General features: G+C 40.1%; 1 protein-coding gene across 5 annotated transcripts in view; it reads right to left on the bottom strand.

Moving 5' to 3' along the window:
- Positions 1 to 26820, bottom strand: part of USH2A (usherin) — a 493686-nt gene that overhangs the window by 444066 nt on the left and 22800 nt on the right. For all 5 annotated transcript variants that reach the window (XR_011854013.1, XM_072140122.1, XM_072140124.1 and 2 more), the window contains exons 4-6: positions 7303 to 7438; positions 4901 to 4964; positions 2931 to 3222 (exon numbers count right to left, since the gene is read on the bottom strand). Coding sequence is in view for 4 of the 5 variants with exons in the window: in XM_072140122.1 (XP_071996223.1) it covers positions 2931 to 3222; positions 4901 to 4964; positions 7303 to 7438 (492 nt within the window). In the remaining variant the exon portion in view is untranslated. The remainder of the gene's footprint in view (positions 1 to 2930; positions 3223 to 4900; positions 4965 to 7302; positions 7439 to 26820) is intronic.

The raw sequence follows: 26820 nt of genomic DNA, 5'->3' as shown, positions 1-26820 counted from the left end.
CGGGGAAGCGACACATGCAGGATATCAGGCGCATGCTCGTAGTGAATCTCGGCACAGTGCATTGTCGTCGGACAATGCACTTTTGGGAGATCCTCCAGACAGGTAAGTAAATCTGCCCCTTTTTTCTGTCTGGAGATGAAGTAATTTGTACACTTTTTCCCCGTAAAGTGCTGCCTCTAAGTAATTTGCCAAGATCAGCTAATTATGTGCAGGGCGTCCACACCTTAGTACAACTGTAAATTATAAAAACATTTGCCAAACTCTGCACTAAGCAAAAATAAACAATTCTCTAATTTACTATAATTAGCTATCTGCATTGTTTAGCAGCTAGCAAAGGTTTTACCTTGCCTCCCCCCCAGGCTAATCTTCATTTGCCATGGGTTATAGTATAGTACAGCTGGAGGCTTGTTGAGAAGGGCTGTAGGACCTGTAGTGATATAACAAGCATGTGACTCATCACATGCATCAGGTCAGCCAATTACTAAACAAGCTGTCTTGCATTATTTGAAAGTACTTAGTGTGATGCAAAGGACCTTCAGTGATGCCTCAAGCATGTAACTCAGCACAGGCTTCAGATCGGCCAATTACAAACATGCTGTTCTCTTTTGGTTCAGTGGGGTGAGCTGATGTCACAACTAGTGATGAGAATTACTGCTCTTCTTAGCGAGCTGGCTCATTAGGCTCCACTCACTAAGAAGAGCCGGCTCTTCTGGCTCCTGAACGGCTCCCTATTAATTATATAATAGGGATCCGCAGGCCAGTCAATCACCCCATGCCCCTCCACTTTTAACCCAATTGTATCGGGTTAAAGGGGGCGTGGTGAGACGGTTAGGGATGGGGTTAAGTGAGCCATCAGCTCACTGGGGTGAACCGGCCCACGTAGAACAAGAGCAGGTTCTTAGAGCCTGCTCGTTCGTGAACGACACATCACTATTCACAACCAGGAAGTTGGCCCCTAAAGAGTCCATTTTGAAGAAAACTCTGACCTTTACCATAGGCCAATTTTTTCCCAATTGTCCATAAACTTTTGGAATATTTTCTTTCTGTTTTAATAAATGTTCTCAAAAATGTAATTTTTCTACTGTAATCTGTTTTATGTCCAAATATTTTGCACCAGAAGGAGCCTGGAAGCAGATGTGTGTAAGGAATCCTGTAGAGTAACTGGCATTGAGTAGTTAGAGTGTATATTCGTAGGACGCCGGCTCGAGCCATTGTTGACTTTGCCTGTGCAGCATTCAGCGACACTAATTAGCTAAGAATTATAAGAACACTAGTCAAGATAATTATGAGCATACATCATAATCACTATAGGGATATATACAGAAGAAGAGGGAGTTGAAAGATAAAGTATTTAGCTTAGGAGGCTATTAATCTGCTGGAACCATAAAAGGGAAGCAGAATTACAGAACGAGCACAGGAGGATATCGAATTTACAGTCGAGATGTAATGAACTTCGCGAATGATAGAAGACAAATAAGATGTTGTTAGAAGCAGTTTTTGGAACCTGAATATTTCGGTAAACGATGTTTGTCGATCTGGCTTTAATTTGGGAGAGGGACGGATGGGCATTTTAGTATAATACTTAAAAACCCATCACTGTATTGATTTATTTTTGGATTTTTTTTCAAAAATATGGTTACATTTTTTGAAAAAAATCCTTTTTAAAATAGCACTCTATGGGGCTTTTTGAGGAGATTGGGTTAATCGTTATTAGAGATGAGCAAATCCGAACTCTGTTCCGGACCTGGGTTTGGATGAGCCCTGCATAACCCAGACATATAGCAAGATAGGCGGATGAACAGCCCATCTGGCAAATTGATGCCCCTGGCTAACTAGCATGGCTATGATTGGCCAGAGGTATCCCCCTGGTCAATCACAGCCATAGCTAGTTAGCTACGGTCATCAAATTACCACCTTGTCTATTCAGCCAGCAATCTGGGTTGTGCAGGACGCACCTGAACCCCAAATTAGAGTTAAGGTCCACTAATATCTAATCATTATCACTTACATAGTTGCCATTTTTGGTATTTTTATGTGTTTTAAGGGGGTCCCTAAAAAGTGAACATATACTGTATTTTACATGCCATGTCAGACAATGGGGCTCATTTACTAAGGGTCACGTGCACACTTTTGTCAGCCTGTGCAACGTTTTCGGGGCTAAAATGGTTTGCACAAGTATTTTAGAAGTTTCTGCGCTGGGATTGTGGTGCACGTGACCCTTTTTGAGGCGCAGCTGCGCTGCTCCCTTGCAACACAAATTAGGGAGCGTGGCGTTGGAAAGTCTGACTGATTCGGACTGAGCACGGATTTAACTTTCAAATTGTGTCGCAAGCCCAAGTACTTAGATGCACAACAAAAAAGATGGTGAACTCTGTTGGACCTGAGTGGGGAAGCGTCATATTCATGTTATTGGGTGCTCGATCTTAGTGAATCGCGGACAATGCACTTTCTGTGAACTCCGGTGACCCTGTAAGTACACGTGCCCCAATGTCTACCAAAGATACCTCACTTTTAGAAACACTTAAAGGAATTTTCAGGGGTAAAAATATGGGTAATCTATCCATGGATTAGGTCCCAATTAATAGTTTTGTGGTGGTTAAATACCCAGAACCCCCACAGGAGCTGATTTTTTAGGAGCTGATAAACAGAGAACAAGACAGGCAGCAGAAAGCACCGATCTGTGTGTAGTGGTCAGAGCAGAATACTTGCTTTGTCTTAAAGGCAAATTGCCTCTAAGACACTTGAATGGGATCTAAGTTGCAGTGATCTGGTTCAACCACTACACAGGAAATGGCGCTATCTGCTTCCGGTTCCATTGGCTGCAGAGAATCTGTGGGTTGCTGGGTGTCAGACCTCACCAATCTCATATTGAGGTCTTATGCTGGTATATTCTATGTAATGTCACATATACTGTATTTTATTACATTTACCTGATATTGACCATTGCTCAAATCTACAGTTATATTAAGGCCTGCGTCAAAATCTGATGTTGATAATATGGACGAAACCCATGCAGTCTGATGATCATTATCATTCATGTAAGACACTGGATGTGCATCGCGGTTCAGTCTTAAAACTCTATCCTTCGTTGTGTTAGAAACCCCATTGGGAAGGCAGGACCTTCCATCTGGGAGGTGAAGACGCGGGTGGCTACCAGGACATCGGCAATCTGACTGGATCGGCACTTGGAGGAACTTTTCGGAAAACACTTCCAAGATTTCTCTGTTGAAAAGCAAAGCAAGGTTATCCAAGAAATGAATCTAGCCTGATAAAAATGAACAGCTGATAAGAAGATCAATCTTGTAATTAAAGGAGTCGTGAGTTTAGAGGTGACAGAGGAAAGATGTTACTCAATGACATCACTATAGTCCACTGTTATAGATCAATCATCGGGGTCTGTGAGGATTGGAAGAAGTTTGCCCAAAAAGACATCCATATGAAAATGGCAGAATTTCCCTATTTTGGTAACTGTACCAATTAGCTGATTTACCATTTACTAGAGACAGCACCATATTCTTGATAGTGGCTATGTCTGGTATTGCAGCTCAGTCCCATGTACTTTTGTTAACTGACTTGCGGTGATCTGTAATTCTAGGTTGAACCATGAAACTATAGCAATGAGCCTGGTCAAACAACTAATGGGACAGAGACATTTTAATAGGTTGATCAATTCGCTAGTGGGGTGTAAGAGCAATAGCAGTCAAATATTAAAAGCTTATTTCTAGAATTAGTAAAGTGTTTCCTGCAATCACTGCTGCAGATGGGAGTCCAAGACTAAGAAGACTCATGGAAAAGATTGTTGAGAGTTTTTTTTTTCCCAATGGAACAAAGTTATAGTTGAAATGGCACCAGTATCATAAAAATGGTACTTACCGTTCCCCACTCCTTTGCCAATCCAGTGCCAATGATTCCAGTATCCTTTCCCGGCTGTCAACCAAGAACTACAGGAAAACACTAGAGGAGACCACTTAGTAAATCACTGGCTAAAAAGGGTTACTGCTTCAACTAGTATTTAGTCCCCGATGCTTCCCCAGGAAGTGCAGTGCATCGGGAACTAGAATCAGTGCCACTGGAATGGCATCAGAGTGTGAAATGGTAAGTACCATTTTTCAGGTAACTGGTGCCAAAGAGAGTCGTTTAAAGTTTATTTTTCTTCAAAGGCATCCAGGACTCTCTTCTGTGTCGCGTAAAATATTAATATTGAAGCAAAATATTTAGTAGAAAATTTCTTGAGGTCATGTTTGGTGATGCCAAGGTCAAGACCTGTGCCAAAGATTGTGGGTTCAAGTCCTTGAACCCAGATTTGAGCCAGAAGTTTGGGTTTGGCATTTGTTCCACCTGCCTACTCACCAATAACTGCTGTGTATTAACACTTTAAAGGACATCTACCACTAGGATCAAAGACTGTAAACCAAGCACCTACTGGTGTGTGCCACCTCTGGCAGGATCTGCTCTTCTTTTAGCTTCTTATGTTTTTACAAAAAATGGCTTTACAATTATACAAATGAGCCTGAGGGGCTCCAGACTCCATAGCTGTTAATTAAACCTGGAGCCCCTTTGGCTCATTTACATAATCTTTAAAGTTTTTTTTCCCATAAATACAAGAGCATCAGAAGTTAAAGAAGAGCAGCTCCTGCCAGAGGGGGCACACACCAGTATGTCAGTTTGCTTGGTTTACAATCCTTCATCCTGGTGGTAGATTCCCTTTAAATACTGGGAGCAAAGCGGTCAGCAAGTGGTTTGGCAAACTCACCTGCAGCATGTATTTGGCGCCATTTACTCTAAGTATCTCCATTTACCAGTGGGAGTAAAACTCAACTAAACCCGAACCTGAACAGATTTGCTCCTCACTAGTCAAGCTGTGAAAATTTTATGCAAAAAAACTATTGTTACCACTTACCGGTTTGTAATTGCCTCCTGATACAACCGGAAATCTTGCATCCGTCCCATAAACTGATCTGAACCTAGAGACACGTGAAATAAAGATGTGTCAATTTACATAGTAGTCTACGGAGAGGAAGGGGGACCTAATTCACTGCACAGTCTCCAACCACCAGTGCAATATACAGACAGAGACTTCCGAGATGTGTACCTCTAGAACACATACTGGAATACTGTTTTGATTAAAGTTTTTGTAAAGTGAGGTGCGCTTTAAGGTTCTTGCAGGTGGCCCTTGAGGTTAAACACTTGAGGCTCGCCAATGGGTCTGTGTCAGGGCCTTGCGGTAGTAATGACAGCGGAGCCTCGTTCGTTACTATAAAAGTAAGATTCATATTTTCTCTGAAGAACGTTTGGTACCATCCTTTATTCTGATTAGCAAGGTGGTATGGAGGCTGCCTCATTAGGCGGAAGTAATGAGCCAGTCCGCCTGCCACCTTTAATTAGTAAAGAGATAGGTACAATTGTTCTTTAAAGACGCTACATAAAGACTAAAAAGTGTTCTCTGATTCCGTGTGCCTTCGGCGTGTTTTACAGCATTTAGGTTTCCATAAATCAAACGCCTACAATAGAGAACTGTTGTGATACAAAAACCGGGATCTTCAAGGTGCGCACAGTAAAGGACGTGTTCACATTCAATGGGGGACATCTATCAGAAAACTGGCGTACAAGCCCTGAAATAATCGCAGTTCCCTGCGAGGAACCAGGAATTACAATTATTTCCATTCTTTACGCCATCTTTGTGCCATGTGGGCATGAAGGGGGACGCTGCCGGTTGCAGAGTGGGTCACCATTTAGGCCTGAATGGTCGCCGGTTATATCGTAATTGTATGCCAGGAATGCCAGATGGCGATACATCAGGATTCCGGAGCCTCCTGATATATTTACCAAGGACGATGGGCGGGGGTTTCGTCATATTGTAGCACATGCGGCTAGCTCACTTGGAAAATATGTTTTCCAATGAAATGAGAGATCTTGAAAGACTTCCTTTACTTTAACCTGAACAGGTCTTAATAGTCAAGATAGATATCTTTAGAGCTACCTACCTCTTCTCAATCCTAGACCACCAGGACATAGACATTAAGCCTCTCACTGTCCTAGACCACCAGGTATCTTTGTGATAGCCTCATCTTTGGTCCAAATCACCAAAAATGTAGTCAAAACTTTTTCCAGACCAATAGGCTTACAGATATTCAGCCCTAATAGTGTCGTAAACCACTAGTGTATCTTGTTGAAAAACCCTTTGGTTACTCCCAATTCTTTTGTCTCTCAGCTGCAGGTGCTGTGGCCTAGTAAATTTGGAATGCTGGGTGGGTGTTCCGGGAGGGTTTGCCCGAGTTGCACTATTCTCCGGTTCTTTCTATGGTGGAGTGTTCATATATGCACTAGGTGTTGGTACTGGAGTGGCACTTTCTTTATAAGTTTGATCGTTTTGTTCAATTTTTTGGAATCTGTAATGGAATCTGTACTAACATTTTCATAAGTCTAGACCACCATGGATACAGACCATTGGATGACCTCTTCTCCGCTCAAGAACATTCACAAATGTTTTCAAAGCCCCAAAACATGATAACAGAAACTTAACCAATCAGATTCCTGCACCACCATGAATCCCCACAGTCACCTCTTTTCTGTTTTAGAGCAACAAGGATGTAGGGATACATTTTCTAAACCATAGACATGGACATAGACATTGATCAAGTACAGTGTCGGACTGGCCCACCAGAGCATCAGAGAATCCTCCGGTGGGCCCCAGGTTCTTACACTTTATAATAGGCCCCAAAGATCTTCATTTGGAAGTGAATGGAGTAATTATTGGATATTGTGTCGTATTTCATTTAGGATGATTCCGATATTATAGATTATCTTTTTGATGATACATTCTACATGATATGATTTTTTTTTATGGTTGAAGGGTGGGCCCTCAAGATCACCACCTCTGGTAGAATCCACACATACCAGTCCGACAGTCTGATCAAGTACAAGAGGTTCCATATATCAAAAGGTGTCCTAGTGGTATTGCCCCAAAATAAATCTATGAGTATGTATTATATGTTGTAAACCTACCAAAAGCACAAGGGACAATTTTTGGGGACCAGGGTATGCACTCCACTTCGGGCATTATGGGGTGGATAGTGGGGCAGACAGGCAGTGTTTAGGGATATGAACACCTCAACATATTCACTAAAGTCTCCATTAGAAGAGATTATAGCTGAAAGCTGTGCCAGGTCAGACTTGGGCCAAACTGGCTTGTCGTTTCGGAGATCCATGATGGATCTACTAAAAGACGTTCCAATCACCAATTCCCCCCAATATCAGTCTATTATGGGGGTAATCTCATAGTAAGAGGAAGGGTGTACATACCATTTATACTTTGTCCGATTCTTAGAAAGCTCTCAATATTGGGTTCAAAAATGGGCTCAATAAGGAATCTTGCGTCAAATGGTGTTAGATCTTCTTCAGGTCCATTGATGAAAAAAGCCACTTTGGTGTAATGCACCTGTCATGAAAATATTTTTTGTAAACTATATTAACTTTACATGCAGAATAACTAATACAAATAGCAATTATTGATGAAAAACATACTTAAAGGGGTTGTCCCACGAACCAAGTTTGGCCCTATCCACAGTTCAGTCATCTCAAGGAAGCTTATTGGACGCTGCGTAATAAGATGGTAGTGTCTGAATTATGAAAAATCGGACCTTTGCCCAATTATGCATCAAAATAAAAGGTATAAATATTCTGAGGAATTTATGACATCAGTAAGAATGGGATAATAAATGTGCATAAAATCCTAGGGTCACGTCAAGTTAAAGCAAATTTTCTACCAAAATCCATCATGGTATACCAGGGACACTCACAGATTCAGGCACCGTGACTGTGGTATATTCTTATATTTGTTATCCATGGTTTCTTTCCTTCTAAAATCAATGTTTAAAATTATGTTAATGAGCCTGAAGGTCCCTTCAGGTGGTGTTTCCAGAACCTCTCCATGCTGTAGCTTCACAGACAGTTACATTTTAGAGGAGCAATTCCCCTTCACTGTGTGAGATTACATAATTCAAAGGGAGGGAGGGAAGTGCTGAGGGAGGAGGGGCAGAGGGTGAGACAGTGTAACAGCCTGTGAAGCTAAAGAGTACTACGGCACATTCATGACTGAACAGTCATTGTTAAGCATTCCCTAAAAGCCGATGATGGAACTTGTAAGTCCATGCACATCCATGCATATCCACTATACGCCCTATACCAGTGTATTCAAATATTTCTTGATTCTTACTATTAACACATAAAATATAAAAAAGGATAAACTATGGGAACATGGATTAACCCCAACTACATGTACTTAATAACAGGGAAGAGACTTGTTTCGAACCTTAACCATGCTTGCCATCAATACAGTTCTTGGATATTTGGACCTTCTACCTTGTTCACCCAAGCGGTGTCTATTTGGACAGGACACTCTACTTTCTGCTCCTTGATGATTATGATTTGCAATGCTCTTGTTATTTGGGTTTCTACTCAACCAAACAAGGTGATCAGACACCCATATCCCAACTACTTGATTTTCCAGATATACTACATATATGCTCTTGTTTTTCTTCCATTTTTCCCTTCTACCGATCGTGGATGAAGCATGGTACACGCATGTGGTTGTACCCCAATTATCAAACTTTCATGACCTTTCCAAAAATGTAGTTACTATGAACATTAACAGTTTCAGTAACATAATTAATCCGCTATCATCAGATTGAAGGAAGTACAACAGTTGGGACCTCCATATTTGGAAGAATACGGGTTTTTGGAAGTTGAGTGAGGTACAGGCAGTTTACCAACATCCAGTTTGTAACTAGGGGTCGTCTGTAAGTTGGGTGTTCTTAAAGGAAACCTACCACTGCTCACATGATTTCAGACCACCCTGTAGGCTACTTAATGCCGGCACATAGTTTGGTTAGGCTCGGTGGACTTTAGTTTAGCTAAAAAAACGATTTTCTTACATATGTAAATGGGCCCTCCGGTGCTACCCTACATCATCTTCGGGCTGGCGATGGCTATCAATGTTCAATTATTCCCGCCTCCTTCATATTACCCGTCCTCCTTCAGGTGCCGAGAGCCGTCACCAAGCTCTCGCCACCTATAGCGCATGCGCACTAAGTATTGCACAGCCGGCCGTCGATAGGTGCCGAGAGCTTGGTGACGTCACGGATTAGAAGGAGGACGGCTAATATGAAGGAGGCGGGAATAATTAAAAATCGGAAGCCATCGCCAGCTTGAAGATGACGTATGGTAGCACCGGAGGGCTCATTTACATATGTAAGAAAAAAATTTTTTTAGTTAAACTAAGGTGTGCCGAGCCTAACTAAACTATTTCCCGGCATCAGCATTAAGTAGCCTACAGGGCGGTCTGAAGGAGTGGTAGGTTTCCTTTAAGTAGGGGACCACCTGTATCACTAAACAACCCAGACCCGTGATCCATTCAATTCTATGAGATACTCACATAGCAGTTAATAAAGCACCAATCGCGCATGCGCACCAATCCTTCATTTGCATGGGAACTTCTTTTCCCTGTTCTCCTCCAGTGCTTTTGCCCCTTGTAATCTGAAGTTTATACCCCATCCCATGGATAAGGGGTAAGTTACATCCATCGGATAACCTCTTACCCTCCTTATCTTCTTCATATAATTGCTTATTTCTTAGTAATTTATGTAATGAGTCATTTTGCTGTTAACCCCTCCCTCCCCATTTAGTGAACTCTATCTGTTATCTCCTCTGGAAACACTGAACACCGCCTTTTGGAACGTGATGGCCATAAACCCAACAAAACGGTAACGGCTCCTTAGTTTATTATGTACTTATATTTTACAAGATTGCGAGCAATCAATGGTGAGTGCGTGTCTATTAGAATAAAATAAATCTTTAGCAATGGCAAATTATATTTACATGATTGTCAGATCCTGATTCCTCTCCCACAGCACAAGTCGTTACCATCGCGGACACGTAATGGTTGGGTATATATTACCTTAAAAGAAACGTGAATTGTCTCCCATTCGTGATTGTTATCAGACAAGCGGGTGCCGTGATCAGGGATAAACACTGCAGATGTATTAGTTAAGGGGTGCAAAATTGCTTTGGAGGATCGTTATGTCCCTTGTAGATTACGTTGCAAACAACATTTCGGATACTGCAGGCTACAATTTCTGTAAATGGCGTATTTTCAAAAACCATTACAATACGGAAAATCACCTCTTTAAGTGAAAAATTAAATCCATCAGTTATTATTTACAGCTTGTAAATGTTTGTTTAAGGTTTTTAAGCTCCCCGCATTTTTTTTTTCTTCTTGCTCCTCTTCCACAATGTCTGGGCTAGAATTTTGCAATAAAAACATAAAAAATGAAGAGAAAATGCACCAATTTTTTAATATTCAATGGGGGTCATTTTTCTTATCTCTGTTTGTTTTGGCTAGTTTTTGCCTGTCTTTTTTCCTTTTTGCTACCCTGATAATTTATCATTCTCACTTTTTCAATGTGTTTTTTATTTTCAGATCACTTTTTGAGACATTTGTTACAAATGTTACACAAATGTCTCACGTCACTTCTTTCAGCAAATCCTGAAAAACCGTGAACAATGCGACCAAAGTGCTAGTAAATAAAGTCCAATGGTGCAGATTTACCTACCCGGTCCTTTCGCGATCCTGCGGTGCGTTGTCCGACGAGTATTTGGGTCTGCTAGCGATTCACTAAGGTCGTGCGCCCGAGTTCCTGCATCCGTTGCTTCTGTGCTGAGGTCCGCCGGAATTCACCTGCTTCTTCCCGGTGCTTGTAAGTGCGTGTCTTGCGGCACAATTTTAAATGTTAAATCCCACGCTTTGTTCATATCAGTCAAGTTGTCCGACGGCCACGCCCCCCGCCAAAATCCGATCCCATGCGCCAAAACGGAAATCGTCGGGAAACCCGATGAAAATGCGCTGCGGGGACCCTTAGTAAATGAGCCCCAATGTGTCTAACTGACAATAAACAAATGTCTGGCGGGCATTTCGAACTGTGCCAAAAAAGGCACAAAAATTGCAATATGCCAAAACATGTCTCAAAAAATGACCCTCAATGTTTTTAAACATTTCTCCATTATTGTACATTAAAAAGACAACTGTGTCTTTTTATGTATTACACAATAATATTAAATAAAATTCTAAATAATAAAAATAATGTTATATCACTAAAAACCGTAACTGTCAATAAGCAAAAAGGAAAAAAAAAAAAAAAAAAAATTACTCCTATAGTTATTTCTTATCCAAAGGAGAGCGGAATAGTGTCAGATTGATAGTATTCTAAAAGTTGTGACCTTGCAGTTATCCCCTATCCATAGGAGAGTGGAAGTCGATTTTTATATTTTACACAATAAAATTACATAGCTGCAGCCTGTGTGCCTGTGTCAGTCTCCTCACCTCCCCACTTCCTGTCATGTGCATTGAGCCAGCAGGGGAGGGGCATGGTGTAGAGTAGGGGAAGATTGCATGAAGAGACACACGTTGCAGTGGCCCCGCCCCCACAACGGGACTCACCACATGCTGCTGGCAGGGAGCCAGGTGAAGTTATATAAAATCTACATAGCAAAGGCTATTGGAACCTGTCACTAGCTAAAAATAACATTCCTGGTCACAGGTTCTCGTTAATGTAATATTCTTGAATTCAAGATGCCAGAAAAGTAGAATAGTAAAAACCAAAAAACCTGATGGTCTATTATTACATTTTATGTAAAATTTTAAAAATGTGAGTAGAATAAAATAAACTCAGGAATTCCCAAAGTCATAATATTTTTGAATTATAGTTAATTAACCAAAAAAGTAAAAAATAAAATAAAAAACTATTGATTTATCAATTATTTTACGTAATATTTTAGATTGATTTACTTTATAATTATTAAATAAAAATAAACAAGCAAAAAAATTAGAGAATACAAGTACATCTATTATTCTACTTTATGTGGTAATAATATTGTTAAATAAAAATTAAAAAATTAAAAAAAATAGTACCCTGAAAGTTATATTTTTTGTTCTGTTATAAAACTAAATATAAAATAAATCAGAACAAAATAACTGTTCATTCAAAGTTACATTTTATTGAATATTATTAAATAAAATATAAAAAATGAAATAATGAAGGGGAAAAAAATGCCTTCAAAATTATATTTTCTGTACTATTTCTAAACAAAATATAAAAAAGTAAAAAGCAAAAAAAAAAAAATAACAAGTGCCCTTAAAGTCATATTTTATATACTGACGTGGCCATGTTATCTGCGGGCCGGCGCATACTATGACGTCATCAGCGGCCGCATCATGCTATGCACTGGCCAGCAAAGAGCATGGCCGCGGCTCTGCTGGCTGTTACAGAAAACCAAAGAAAGAAGAGGAGTCGTGGGGAAGACAGAAGAGTAAGCCGCGCCGATATTGGGGAGCCGCGCTGAGCATCGGGGCCACTGGAGGGTGTGTATATAAGTTTATTTTTTTAAGTGCTGGGTGGGCTGGCTGTATACTACAGGGGGCTGCGGGCTGTCTACTATAGGGAGCTGGCTGTATACTACAGGGGGCAGGCTGGCTGTATACTACAGGAGGCTGGTTGTATACTGCAGGGAGCTGGCTGGCTGTATACTACATGGAGGCAGGCTGGCTGTATACTACATGGGGGCTGGCTGGCTGTATACTACATGGGGGCTGGTTGGCTGTATACTGCAGGGGGCTGGCTGGCTGTATACTGCAGGGGGCTGGCTGTATACTACATGGGGGCTGGCTGTATTCTACATGGGGGCTGGCTAGCTGTATACTACAGGGGGAAGGCTGTATACTACATGGGGGCAGTCTGGCTGTATACTACATGGAGGCAGGCTGGCTGTATGCTACAGGGGCTGGCTGGCTGTATACTGCAGGGGGCTGGCTGTATACTACATGGGGGCTGGCTGTATTCTACATGGGGGCTGGCTGGCTGTATACTACAGGGGGAAGGCTGTATACTACATGGGGGCAGTCTGGCTGTATACTACATGGAGGCAGGCTGGCTGGCTGTATGCTACAGGGGCTGGCTGGCTGTATACTGCAGGGGGCTGGCTGTATTCTAAATGGGGCTGGCTGGCTGTATACTACATGGGGGCTGGTTGGCTGTATACTGCAGGGGGCTGGCTGGCTGTATACTGCAGGGGGCTGGCTGTATACTACATGGGGTCTGGCTGTATTCTACATGGGGGCTGGCTGGCTGTATACTACAGGGGGAAGGCTGTATACTACATGGGGGCAGTCTGGCTGTATACTACATGGAGGCAGGCTGGCTGTATGCTACAGGGGCTGGCTGGCTGTATACTGCAGGGGGCTGGCTGTATTCTAAATGGGGCTGGCTGGCTGTATACTACATGGGGGCTGGCTGGCTGTATACTACAATAAAATACAAAAAAAAAAAGTCAAAAAAATAACTAGTGCATTCAAAGTTATATTTTATTTAAGGCACTTGTTATTTTTTTGGCTTATTTGTTTTTTTATACTTTATTTAATAATAGTACATGAAATCTAAAAAATAAGCAAACTATAAAAAACAAGTTCTTTCAGTTACATTTTATCGACCACTATTAAATAAAAAACCAAATAGGCCAAAAAAACTATTTGCCTATTATTAAATAGAATATTAAAAAATAAGCAAAAATAAAAAAAAGCAAAACATTATTCAATATTCAATAAAATATAAAAAATAACTAAAAAAAACTAGTGCCTTCAAAGTTTTATTATATTTAATAATAGTACATGAAATCTAAAAAAATAAGCAAATTATTAAAAAACAAGTTCTTTCAGTTACATTTTATCGACCACTATTAAATCAAATATAAAAAACCAAATAGGCCAACAAAAAGTAATTGACTATTATAAAATAAAATATTTTAAAAATAAGCAAAATTAAAAAAACAAATTAAATTATTTGAAATTAAATTATTCAATAGTCATTAAATATCAAATAAGCAAAAAAATAGCACGTTACCATATATAGTCGAGTATAAGCCTAGCTTTTCAGCACAAAATTTGTTCTCAAAAACCCTAACTCGGCCTATACTTGAGTCAAGAAAAAAAATACTCAAAACTCACCTTTCTGACGTCACCCTTAGGTCCTATGCTTGATACCGGAGCATCGGAGACAGACTGGGCAGGCTATATACTACAGGGACTGGGCAGGCTGTATACTACAGTGGCTGGGCAGGCTGTATATTACAGGGGTTGGGCAGGCTGTATACTACAGGGGCTGGGCAGGCTGTATACTACAGGGGCTGGGCAGGCTGTATACTACAGGGGCTGGGCAGGCTGTATACTACAGGGGCGGGGCAGGCTGTATACTACATGGGTTGGGCAGGCTGTATACTACAGGGGCTGGGCAGGCTGTATACTACAGGGACTGGGCAGGCTGCATACAACAGGGGCTGGGCAGGCTGTATACTACAGGGGCTGGGCAGGCTGTATACTACAGGGGCTGGGCAGGCTGTGTACTACAGGGGCTGGGCAGGCTGTGTACTACAGGGGCTGGGCAGGCTGTATACTACAGGGGCTGGGCAGGCTGTATACTACAGGGACTATGCAGGTGCTACACTAGAGGGGCTGGCAGACTATACACTACAGGGTCTGGCAGGCTATACACTACAGGGGTCTTGCTGGCTATATACTGGGAGGCTGTGACCAATGCATTTCCCACCCTCGGCTTATACTCGAGTCAATAAGTTTTCCCAGTTTATGGTGGTAAAATTATGGGTCTCGGCTTATACTCGGGTCGGCTTATACTCGAGTAAATAAAATATTAAAAAAAAATAAGCAAAATTAAAAAAAAAACATTATTCAATAAAATATAGAAAAATCAAATAAGCCACAAAAAAAAAACCAGCAAGTGCCTTCAAAGTTACATTTCATGTACGATTATTAAATAAAATCTAAACAAAATAAGCAAAAACAACAAGACATAACAAGCGCCCCCTTGAAATCGTATTTTCGGTAATATTATTAAATATCTCGAATATTTTTTTTACAGCCTGTTACTGTCACCGAGCTCCCGACTGTTATCATTATGAAAGATACCGCCATCCCGCTGTGTTATTTGCAACATTATCTCATGTTTTACAACATCTTCGCGCAGGCGGACGAGACGTACAGTATGAAATATAACTCAGGAAAAACTTCTCAGTGGTGTTAATGCATAAAAAAAAAAAAAAAAGAAAGGATTGTGCTCCCATCACCACTGTCTGTACCCGGCCAAATCCTGACGAAGAGCCAATTTCCTTTATCACATTAACACAGCCATGAGGGAAACACATTTGTTCAAGTCAACTACACTAAAGATACCATTACCAATGCAGCATATACATGTTTTATATCAGCTGTATTCTCCCAGTATGAGCGAGCAAACAATATATTAACACCACCATGACAGTTTATTTAAGAAAAGAAAATTGTCTCCGCAGAGAGACAGAAGTTAGCAATGTATTGCTAAAGCTCACTGTCACCAATCTAATAAAGGCCATAATTCTTTAGCCCGTTTCTTTATAGCGGGGGGGAAACACTCCGGCGATAGTCCTGTCATATCATTCAAAATAAAAATGTTCTTTTCAGAAGTTTAAGTAGACCTTCGGAAAAAAAAAAACCCAAAAAACAAAAAACAAAAAAAACCCAGATTATTATTACGATTTTTTTTTTTTTTTTAGGGTTATTTTTATATCATAAAAAAAAAATAAAATAAAAAATAAAATAGAATATTGAAATGGTTAAAAAATAAAATAAATAAAAAAAAATATCAAAAAGTAGAATATTGAAATGATTAAAAAATGAAATACATTTGAAAAAAACGAAAAATAGAATATTTAAATTATTAAAAAATAAAATACATTTAAAAAATAAAAAAATAGAATATTGAAATGATTAAGAAATAAAATACATTTTAAAAATCCAAAAAATAGAATATTGAAATGATTAAAAAATAAAATAAATAAAAAAAATTTCCAAAAAATAGAATATTGAAATGATTAAAAAATAAAATAAATTAAAAAAAAAAATCGAAAATTAGAATATTTAAATAATTAAAAAATAAAATAAATTTAAAAAATCTAAAAGTAGAATATTTAAATGATTAAAAAATAAAATAAATTTAACAAATCCAAAAAATAGAATATTTAAATGATTAAAAAATGAAAAAAATAAAAAAAAACAACGAAAAATAACATTTTTAAATTATAAAAAAATTAAATAAAATAAATGAAACAAAATGAAAAATAACAAATATATATATATATATATATATATATATATATATATATATATATATATATATATATATATGTAATAAAAAGAGGTAATAATAATAATAATAATAAAAGACCGGTGCTTTATGATGTTGGGAAAGTCTGGAAGTCGTGATGTATCGGAACGCTGGTGGACTGGCTGATAGAAGCATTTATATTGATGTTGGTAACCAAGAAAGCCCAGACTGCTCCATAACTCTACTTGAGAGATGAAAGAATGGACATAAGAAATTACCCGGGATATCTATATCCACACTGACTGCCCAATCGATCTATGAAATACCATATCCAAGTGGCAGAAGCTTTTTCGCTTAACTGGGAGTCACCAAGAGGAAATGGATGGAGGTTTTAAGAAGATGTTATGGGACAGGTGTGAATATGGAGGAATACATCTACAATGGAATGGAATGTCCGATTCCCCGGAAATATGTGCTAAGAAAATCTAATATACTGGATGAATGTGTCTGGGAGAGAGGGGATTAAATTTATACTCAGTTATAGGCATAATTATAGGGGTAGAAGCCATAGCAGCTGCTATGGGGCCCACGGTGTGAGGGGGCCCCAGCTTCTGGAGTATTGGGTGTGTATGTGTTTGTGTAGTTTGTGTATTCTGTATATCTGTATATGGAATTGTAAATATGTGTTTATTTGCTGTATGTGTGTATATGTGATGAGTATATGCTGTAGGTGTTTGTGTAGTGTGTGTGTGTATAATGTATGTCTGTATATGGTATTGAAAATATGTGTGTTATTTGCTGTATCTGTGTATATATGGTATTGTATCTACGTGTGTATTTGCTGTATTTGTGTGTGTATGTGATGAGTATGTGCTCTATATGTGTGTGCATATGTGATGTGTATATGCTGTATGTGTTTGTGTTGTGTGTGTAGTTACTGTATGTGTGTATTTATTGTATGTCTGTATATGGTATTAAAATATGTGTTTATTTGCTGTATGTGTGTATATGTGATAAATATATGTTCTATATGTGTGTGCATATGTGACGTGTATATGCCGTATGTGTTTGTGTTGTGTGTATATACTGTATGTGTGTGTATATTGTATGTCTGTATATGGCATTGTATCTATGTGTGTATTTGCTGTATTTGTGTGTGTATGTGATGAGTATATGCTCTATATGTGTGTGCATATATGATGTGTATATGCTACATATGTGTGTGCATGTGATGAGTATATTCTCTATATGTGTGTGTATAAGTGATGTGTATATCCTGTATGTCTGTGTATATCATGCATGGATGTATATGGTAGTGTATGTATGTATATAGGTTATGTATATACTGTGTGATTGTAACTCACATGTGTGAGTATACAAATATGTATATAGATGGAAGGGGTCCCATTCAGAAGTCTACTATGTGTTCCTACATCTCCTAGTTATGCCTCTTGTCTATCTTGTCTATGTGTTTTCAGTCACTCAGTGGTTAAGATGTGAATTGCAGCTGGTCAAGGGTTTTTGTTAAAGGAAGTTGACCCCAAGAATTATGATCAGTTGGCATCATGTTGTAGATGATTGCAAAAAAAACTTTATTATTTCTGTCATTTTGTTGTTTCTGAGAATTTCCCAATGGAATCCTTATTCAAATGAGGTAGTTGGAGCATCAAAGTCTTTAGCGTCCGGGGGATTGTTTTTTACTGTCTGGGCCACTATGTTGGCTGTCACATAAGCTGGCGATTTGTATTGTGAGAAGCATGAGGTCACATTGGAAGAACAGGAAAGTAATTTAGACGTATGGAGCAACGCCCCAAGCGCTGAGGGCATGTCACAAGTTCACCAACTACCTAATTAGCATACAGATTAAACTGGGAATATCTTGGAAATGACATAATGGGAAAAAATTATTAAGTTATGTCAGAAATAATAATTTCTCTTTTGCTAGCAGTGCATACGCTTGGGGGGAGGTATACGACTCCTGTTAACATAATAAACAAAATGCATTGAGACATTGAAACCTTAAAGGGGTTTCCCACAAACTAAAGTTAGGCCCTATCCATGGAGATTGGTGAGCGCCGCGCTCGCCAATTTCCGTCAGCTCCATAGAGAACAATAGAGCAAAACGGTCATGTGCGGCTGTCTGCTCCATTAATCTGGCGAAGCGGCAAGGGGTCCAACTGAGACCCCCACTGATCATCAAGTTAGGTCCTATCCCATGGATAGGGCCTTACTTTAGTTTGTGGGAAAACCCCTTTAAGAAAATTCATGGAAAGCTATAGCTGAACACATCTCTAAATATGTAGTCTTAACTATGGCTTCTGGAGGTTTATCTGTATCATCTTGGTTCTCCGAGCCCTGTTGTCCATGGGTTTGGCCGTCATTGACAATTTTCTGCTGTGTATCTTATAGCTCAGGGCCAAGTATGGACATTAGGGGCCAGATTTACTTACCCGGTCCGTTCGCGATCCAGCGGCGCGTTCTCTGCGCTGGATTCGGGTCCGGCCGGGATTCATCAAGGTAGTTCCTCCACCGTCCACCAGGTGGCGCTGCTGCACTGAAAAGCACCTGAACGCGCCGGAATTCACCGCGCCGGACCAAGTGAAGGTAAGCGCGTCCCAAGCAACACATTTCTTTTTTTAAATGCGGCGGTTTTTCCGAATCTGTCGGGTTTTCGTTCGGCCATGCCCCCCAATTTCCGTCGCGTGCATGCCGGCGCAGATGCGCCACAATCCGATCGCGTGCGCCAAAATCCCGGGACAATTCAAGGGAAATCGGCGCAAATCGGAAATATTTGGGTAACACGTCGGGAAAAACGCGAATCGGGCCCTTAGTAAATGACCCCCTAGAAGTCTAGGTCTTTGTTTAGCATAATTTCCATTTCTGTTGAGGAAATTGTCCCTCTATTTCTTCGTTGCTTGTGTTATTTCAGAGATATCAAAGTAAATAAGACTGAATAAAGACTCTGGTCTATGAAGTTCAACCTATAACCCTACAGTGGTAGGAAAAAAATCCTTCCCAACTTCAAATATAACAATCAGAATAAATCTTTAAATAAATGTCTTATTCCAAAAATCTATTTCTCACAATCCCTAATTTTTATACTTTAAAGAGAAGCATCCGGCCTATCTCACTGCTCTTACAGCAAAGAATCCCTTCTATTAATGTGATGGGGCTGCCGTAATGATTGACCTTGTGGACAGAACAAGGTCGGGGCAGTCGGAAGTCAATGGTGGAGTCCAAAGTACAACTCTGGGATTAGGACGGGCAGAAATATCAGGTAAGACCAGGATAGTCACCAACATTGTACCCACGCGAAAGAAATTATTAAAAATTATTAGGGAGTGGCTAGGATTTTCTTTTGGCGCCCGCTCCCTGTGTTAGTTAAAGCTGTAATTGTGCCCATGGCTCCCATTGATAGAGATTGGGGGACATACATGCAGTTTTGGCTTCCAGGAGCCACCTACAGTGACATGGGTCCCTCTTCTTCCGTACTCCAAACAGCTGATAAATAGGGGCCAGATGTCAGCCAGATCTAAAGGATATTTCATCAATAGCTATTACTGGCCTATCCCTTTAAAGGAAATCTATCAGCCAAAACCACCATCCCAAACTATGATTACCTGCATGCCATGCCTATATTATTTATATTCTGTCAGAGATGGTTGTGTGTTTCAGGAGTTTGCATGATGGATGGCCAGACCTATCAGCGGCCAGGGTGATGTCCAGGAACTCCATGTATACCTACACCTGGATCCAGTCACGGATGGTTATTCTGGTCTCTTGCTACTGGCTTTTCTTTGATGCAAGATTCAGTACCTCGCCGCCATCTTGGTTTTGACCCGATTTGCCAAACTATGCTTGCTTCTGTCTGTTTTTCTTTCATTTTGGTTGATATATACTCTGTGCACAATCAGGACTGTGGTGCAGTTGTCTCTGTGGCTTAGAGTAGGGCCTGACAAGTAGGCAGGGCAGACATTCTGAGTAAGCTCAGGGACTGTATCTCTTCTCTGTCTTGATATATTCCTGTTTGTTTCGCCACTGAAAAGTCTGATAAAAAATTATCCTAAGCAAGGGGGGGCACCAGCTCCATAACATAGTTTTTTTCTATTCTTTTATTTTTGTCTTTCATATATATTATATGGTACATTGGTACAAATCAATTTCCCCCCTGGGGATCGATAAGTTATTTTGTATTGTATAGTAAATTCCCCTGCCATGGACATGACTATCGCTTCCTCGGCTCCCATTCCACGCATGCGCATTCTACCTATGACACCGGCAATGCAACTCCAAAGACGCCGGATGAACAGAAACTATAAATAAAATACGCATGCTTGTATTAGTGAATTTATGACCTGCAAAAGGGTAACCTTAGTTTTTTATGACATCAATGACAACCTACAAATGATACATCATATAATATAGATAAATCCTGAACCTCTACATTTTTTTTATCAATAATGGTCCACAAAATTTCTGGAGTGCTCCTTAAAAGGGGTTCTTCCACGAAGAAAAGTTAGACCCTATCCACAGGATAGGTAGGGCCCAACTTGCTGATAAGTGGGGGTCCCAGTGCTGAGACCCCAACAGATCACAAAAATGGGGGGTCCGTCGGACACCTTCTCGATCTGTTAGACTAATTGAGAAGATGGCCGCGCAGGACCGTACCACCCTATTAATCTTTATGGAGCTGATGGAGCAACGAGGGGTCCGACGGAGGTATGTGGAACCCAATTGGACCCCTCGTTTTCGTGATCTGTGGGTGTCTCAGCACTGAGACCCCCACTGATCAGCAAGTTAAAGGACATCTGCCAACCCGGATGAAGGATTGTAAGCCAAGCACTGACTGGTGTTTGCCCCCTTTGGCAGGATCTTCTCTTCTTTTAGCTTCTGATGTCCTGTTTTTTTCTTTTTTTAAAGGCTTTTAAAATTATGCAAATGGACCTGAGGGGCTCCGTGGGTGTTAATGGAGCCTGGAGCCCGTTAGGCTCATTTGCATAATTTTTAAAGCCTTCTTTCTTAAAAAAAACAGGGCATAGGAAGCTTAAAGAAGAGCGGATCCCTCCAGAAGGGGCACATACCTGCATGTAAGTGCTTGGCTTACAGTCCTTCATGTCCTTTAAGTAGAATCCTCGATGTACTATTGGTAATACTGTATCATGTAGCATTAATAATACATGAGAAGGTTCCACCCACTGTCTCCCGCTTTTAAAGGACAAGTTTTCACTTACTAGTCAAACAGTTATGATGTAAAGGAGTTGCATTAAATCATAAGTACCTTAACCTTTTCTTGAAAGAACCCGAGGAATTTAAAGATTTATAAAGAAATTTTTGCCCGAACTGGAAAATGAGTCATTTTTGACAAGTATCGGGCTGATAATACTGATGACAATAGGCAGTCTAAGAGCATGCGGCTCTCTGGAGAGTAATACGCCGATGGTCGACCCTCTGCATTTTGATTGGGAACTTTCTTTGGAAAGCTTTTAACGTTCTCCTGACTGCCAGGCCGCCGGCGAGTTACACTGATCCGAGCCGGCAAAAGAAAGCCGACAAAAAAGAGCAACTTTTATAATTGTCGACAGTGAACCCAGAAAAGCCACATCAATCTGACACATCCCGGAAAACTTCTGAAACGCCTTGTGTTTAATCAGTTTTGTGTCTATTCAATGGAAATTCATTAAGCCCCATCTAATTTCCCAGATATAACCGGCATATTTCACTGACAAGCCCCCCCTCCCCCTCCCCCAGTCACTATGTAATAATGAATAGTTAATGTATAATGTGCCCGCGTGATGAAAAGGGGGCTTAAAACACAGGATGCATAATTAATGAATGCAATTAAAGAGAAAAGTAGTAATTATCAATTTTCACTATAGCCGGTGTCTTTAAGAAGTGCATTAAGGTTCATCATTAATGGCGTTTTATATTTCCTTTTTTTGGTTAAATACTGGAATCACCATAATATGGGAAGTAGGTTTTTAAGACAATTTATGGAGAAATTTCTAGTATAAATTAATCTGTCAATCATCTATCTTTATCTATCTATCTATCTCTCTCATATCTATCTATCTCATATCTATCTATCTATCTATCTATCTATCTATCTATCTATCTATCTCATATCTATCTATCTATCTATCTATTTATCTCATATCTATCTATCTATCTATCTATCTATCTATCTATCTATCTATCTATCTCATATCTATTTATCTCATATCTATCTATCTATCTCATATCTATCTATCTCATATCTATCTATCTATCTATCTATCCATCTCATATCTATCTATCCCATATCTATCTATCTATCTATCTATCTATCTATCTATCTCATATCTATCTATCTATCTCATATCTATCTATCTATCTATCTATCTATCTATCTCATATATATCTATCTATCTATCTATCTATCTATCTATCTATCTCATATCTATCTATCTATCTATCTATCTATCTATCTATCTATCTATCTATCTATCTATCTCATATCTATCTATCTCATATCTAACTATCTATCTATCTCATATCTATCTATCTATCTATCTCATATCTATCTATCTATCTATCTATCTATCTATCTATCTATCTATCTCATATCTATCTATCTATCTCATATCTATCTATCTATCTCATATCTATCTATCTATCTCATATCTATCTATCTCATATCTATCAATCTATCTCATATCTATCTATCGCATATCTATCTATCTCATATCTATCTATCTATCTATCTATCTATCTATCTATCTCATATCTATCTATCTATCTATCTATCTATCTATCTATCTATCTATCTATCTATCTCATATCTATCTATCTATCTCATATCTATCTATCTATCTCATATCTATCTATCTATCTCATATCTATCTATATCATATCTATCTATCTATCTATCTATCTATCTATCTATCTATCTATCTCATATCTATCTATCTATCTCATATATATCAATCTATCTCATATCTATCTATCGCATATCTATCTATCTCATATCTATCTATCTATCTATCTATCTATCTATCTATCTATCTATCTATCTATCTATCTCATATCTATCTATCTATCTCATATCTATCTATCTATCTCATATCTATCTATATCATATCTATCTATCTATCTATCTATCTATCTCATATCTATCTATCTATCTCATATATATCAATCTATCTATCTATCTATCTATCTATCTATCTATCTATCTATCTATCTATCTATCTATCGCATATCTATCTATCTCATATCTATCTATCTATCTCAGAACTATTTATCTATATATACAGTCTAACAGATATTTATCTATCTATCAGATGGTCTATCATATCTCCATCTACCTATTTATTATCTATCTATGAGTCTTTCTTTACACTGTATAATCTATTCCACATCAATCTTTAATCTATTTTTTTAGCTACTATCTAGCTTATATTTTGCATATCTTTCCATATAATCTATCACCTATCTATCTATCTATCTATCTCATATCTATCTATCTATCTCATATCTATCTATCTATCTCATATCTATCTATCTATCTATCTATCTCATATCTATCTATCTATCTATCTCATATCTATCTATCTCATATCTATCTCATATCTATCTATCTCATATCTATCTATCTCATATCTATCTATCTCATATCTATCTATCTATCTATCTATCTATCTATCTCATATCTATCTATCTATCTATCCAGGGCCGGATCATAGGTGGGGCTCCTGGGGCTCGAGCCCCGGGGCCCCCACCATCTTGACCCCCCTAGAGGCCCCCACCAGATCACGCCTCCCGCGCCCCCCCTCATAAGCCGCACGCCGCCCCCAGGCAGAGGAGAGCGCCTCTACGCCCATCTGCCTGCACAACCGAGCCGCCTCCCAGCTCATCCACCCCCCTACATGGACTCCCCGCCCACCCATTCTGCTGCATGGTGAGCCGGCCGCACTTCGGCACAGGCGACTCCGCCTCCGCGCCCGGCTATCCCACCGCCATGCATGGCAGAGCCGGCCCGCCCAAACAAGCAACACCACGGCCGACCCCGCAAACTCCGCCCCCCGCTCCGCCTGCTCCCCGCTCGACATCACCCCCGCTCCCCGCTCAAAAAACCACCATCCGCCCCTCCCCCCTCGCTTCCCGCTCTGACCCCCCCCCGCGCGCTTCCCGCTCGGACCGCCCCCCCCCCCTTCCTGGCCGAACAAACGACTGACCGACTCCCCCCCCCCCCCCGGGAACAAGCACCGGCAAGACCCCCCACCCGCCCGAATAGGCACCCGGTCACCCTAAAAGGTAAGTATATAGATATGTATTTTTCTGTGTGTATATATGTGTATACAGTGTATATGTATATATATACTGCGTGTATATGTATATATATATACTGCGTGTATATGTATATATATACTGCGTGTATATGTATATATATACTGCGTGTATATGTATGTATATACTGCGTGTATATGTATGTATATACTGCGTGTATATGTATGTATATACTGCGTGTATATGTATGTATATACTGCGTGTATATGTATGTATATATGGCGTGTATATGTGTATATATATACTGCGTGTATATGTGTATATATATACTGCGTGTATATGTGTATATACTGCGTGTATATGTGTATATACTGTGTATATGTGTATATATGCATCTACTGTGTATATATGCATCGACTGTGTATATGGGTATATATGCATCGACTGTGTATATGGGTATATATGCATCGACTGTGTATATGGGTATATATGCATCGACTGTGTATATGGGTATATATGCATCGACTGTGTATATGGGTATATATGCATCGACTGTGTATATGGGTATATATGCATCGACTGTGTATAGATGTATATACTGTGTATAGATGCATCTACTGTGTATCTACTGTGTATAGATGTATATACTGTGTATAGATGCATCTACTGTGTATCTACTGTGTATAGATGTATATACTGTGTATATATGCATCTGTGTATCTACTGTGTATAGATGTATATACTGTGTATATATGCATCTACTGTGTATCTACTGTGTATAGATGTATATACTGTGTATATATGCATCTACTGTGTATATGTGTATATACAGTGTATAAGTGTATATACTGTGTATAGATGCATATACTGTATTTATACACACATATATTTATATAAGCATATATGTGTGTACATTTATATATATGTGAATGATGTGGTTTGTGTATTTGGTATGTATGTATTTGCTGTATGTGTGTATATACTTTGAGTTTGTATATACTCTGTGTATTGGTGTTTAAATGTATATGAGTGCATAAATGTGTGTGTATAAGTGTATACTTGTATGTATATATGGGTGCAAGTATACGAGTGTAGAACTTTATGTGTGTGTATATAAGTATATAAATGTGTGTAATTGTATAAACATGTCTGTATAAGGGTACATTCACAAGAACGTATGGGGGGCGTATATCTGGCCGCAAATTTGCTACCGGATATACTTCCCTCAAAGGCGTCTATAGCGCCTGGGCTCGGTACAGTGAGTACCACGAGTACTCACTGTTTCGTGCTGTGGCTGCAAAAGAGATAGAGCGTGCTCTATCTATGGCCGTAAGAACGACCATGCACCTCTATTCTCTATGGAGAGGGGAGTGGTGAGCCGCGATCTACTCTCCTCTTCTCCAGCACGCCAGATGTGTGCCTGCCAGGCTATAGTCTGGCCACCACACGTTTATTCGAATGCATATGTTTATATTTTTTTAAGGGGAAGGGGGGCCCCATGCAGAAATCTGCTATGGGGCCCAATCTCTCCTAGTTACACCACTCCATGGGACTGCATGGCTGTGCTGGCTGAGGTGTATGTTACATGGGACTGCATGGCTAGTGTGGCTGAGGTGTATGTTACATGGGATGAGGCGGCTGTATGTAGCTGTGTTACTGGGGGCGAAGCGGCTGTATGTAGCTGTGTTACTGCGGATGAGGCGGCTGTATGTAGCTGTGTTACTGGGGATGAGGCGGCTGTATGTAGCTGTGTTACTGGGGGCGAGGCGGCTGTATGTAGCTGTGTTACTGGGGATGAGGCGTCTGTATGTAGCTGTGTTACTGGGGATGAGGCGTCTGTATGTAGCTGTGTTACTGGGGGCGAAGCGGCTGTATGTAGCTGTGTTACTGGGGATGAGGCGTCTGTATGTAGCTGTGTTACTGGGTATGAGGCGGCTGTATGTAGCGGTGTTACTGGGGATGAGGCGGCTGTATGTAGCGGTGTTACTGGGGATGAGGCGGCTGTATGTAGCTGTGTTACTGGGGATGAGGTGGCTGTATGTAGCGGTGTTACTGGGGGTGAGGCGGCTGTATGTAGCTGTGTTACTGGGGATGAGGCAGCTGTATGTAGCTGTGTTACTGGGGGCAAGGCGGCTGTATGTAGCTGTGTTACTGGGGATGAGGCGTCTGTATGTAGCTGTGTTACTGGGGGCGAAGCGGCTGTATGTAGCTGTGTTACTGGGGATGAGGCGGCTGTATGTAGCTGTGTTACTGGGGATGAGGCGGCTGTATGTAGCGGTGTTACTGGGGATGAGGCGGCTGTATGTAGCGGCGTTACTGGGGATGAGGCGGCTGTATGTAGCTGTGTTACTGG

The sequence above is a fragment of the Engystomops pustulosus genome, chromosome 3 (genome assembly GCF_040894005.1).
Source record: "Engystomops pustulosus chromosome 3, aEngPut4.maternal, whole genome shotgun sequence".
Taxonomy (NCBI): Eukaryota; Metazoa; Chordata; class Amphibia; order Anura; family Leptodactylidae; genus Engystomops; species Engystomops pustulosus.
The sequence above is the reverse complement of the archived record's forward strand: the minus strand, read 5'-3'. Positions and strand labels throughout refer to the sequence as shown.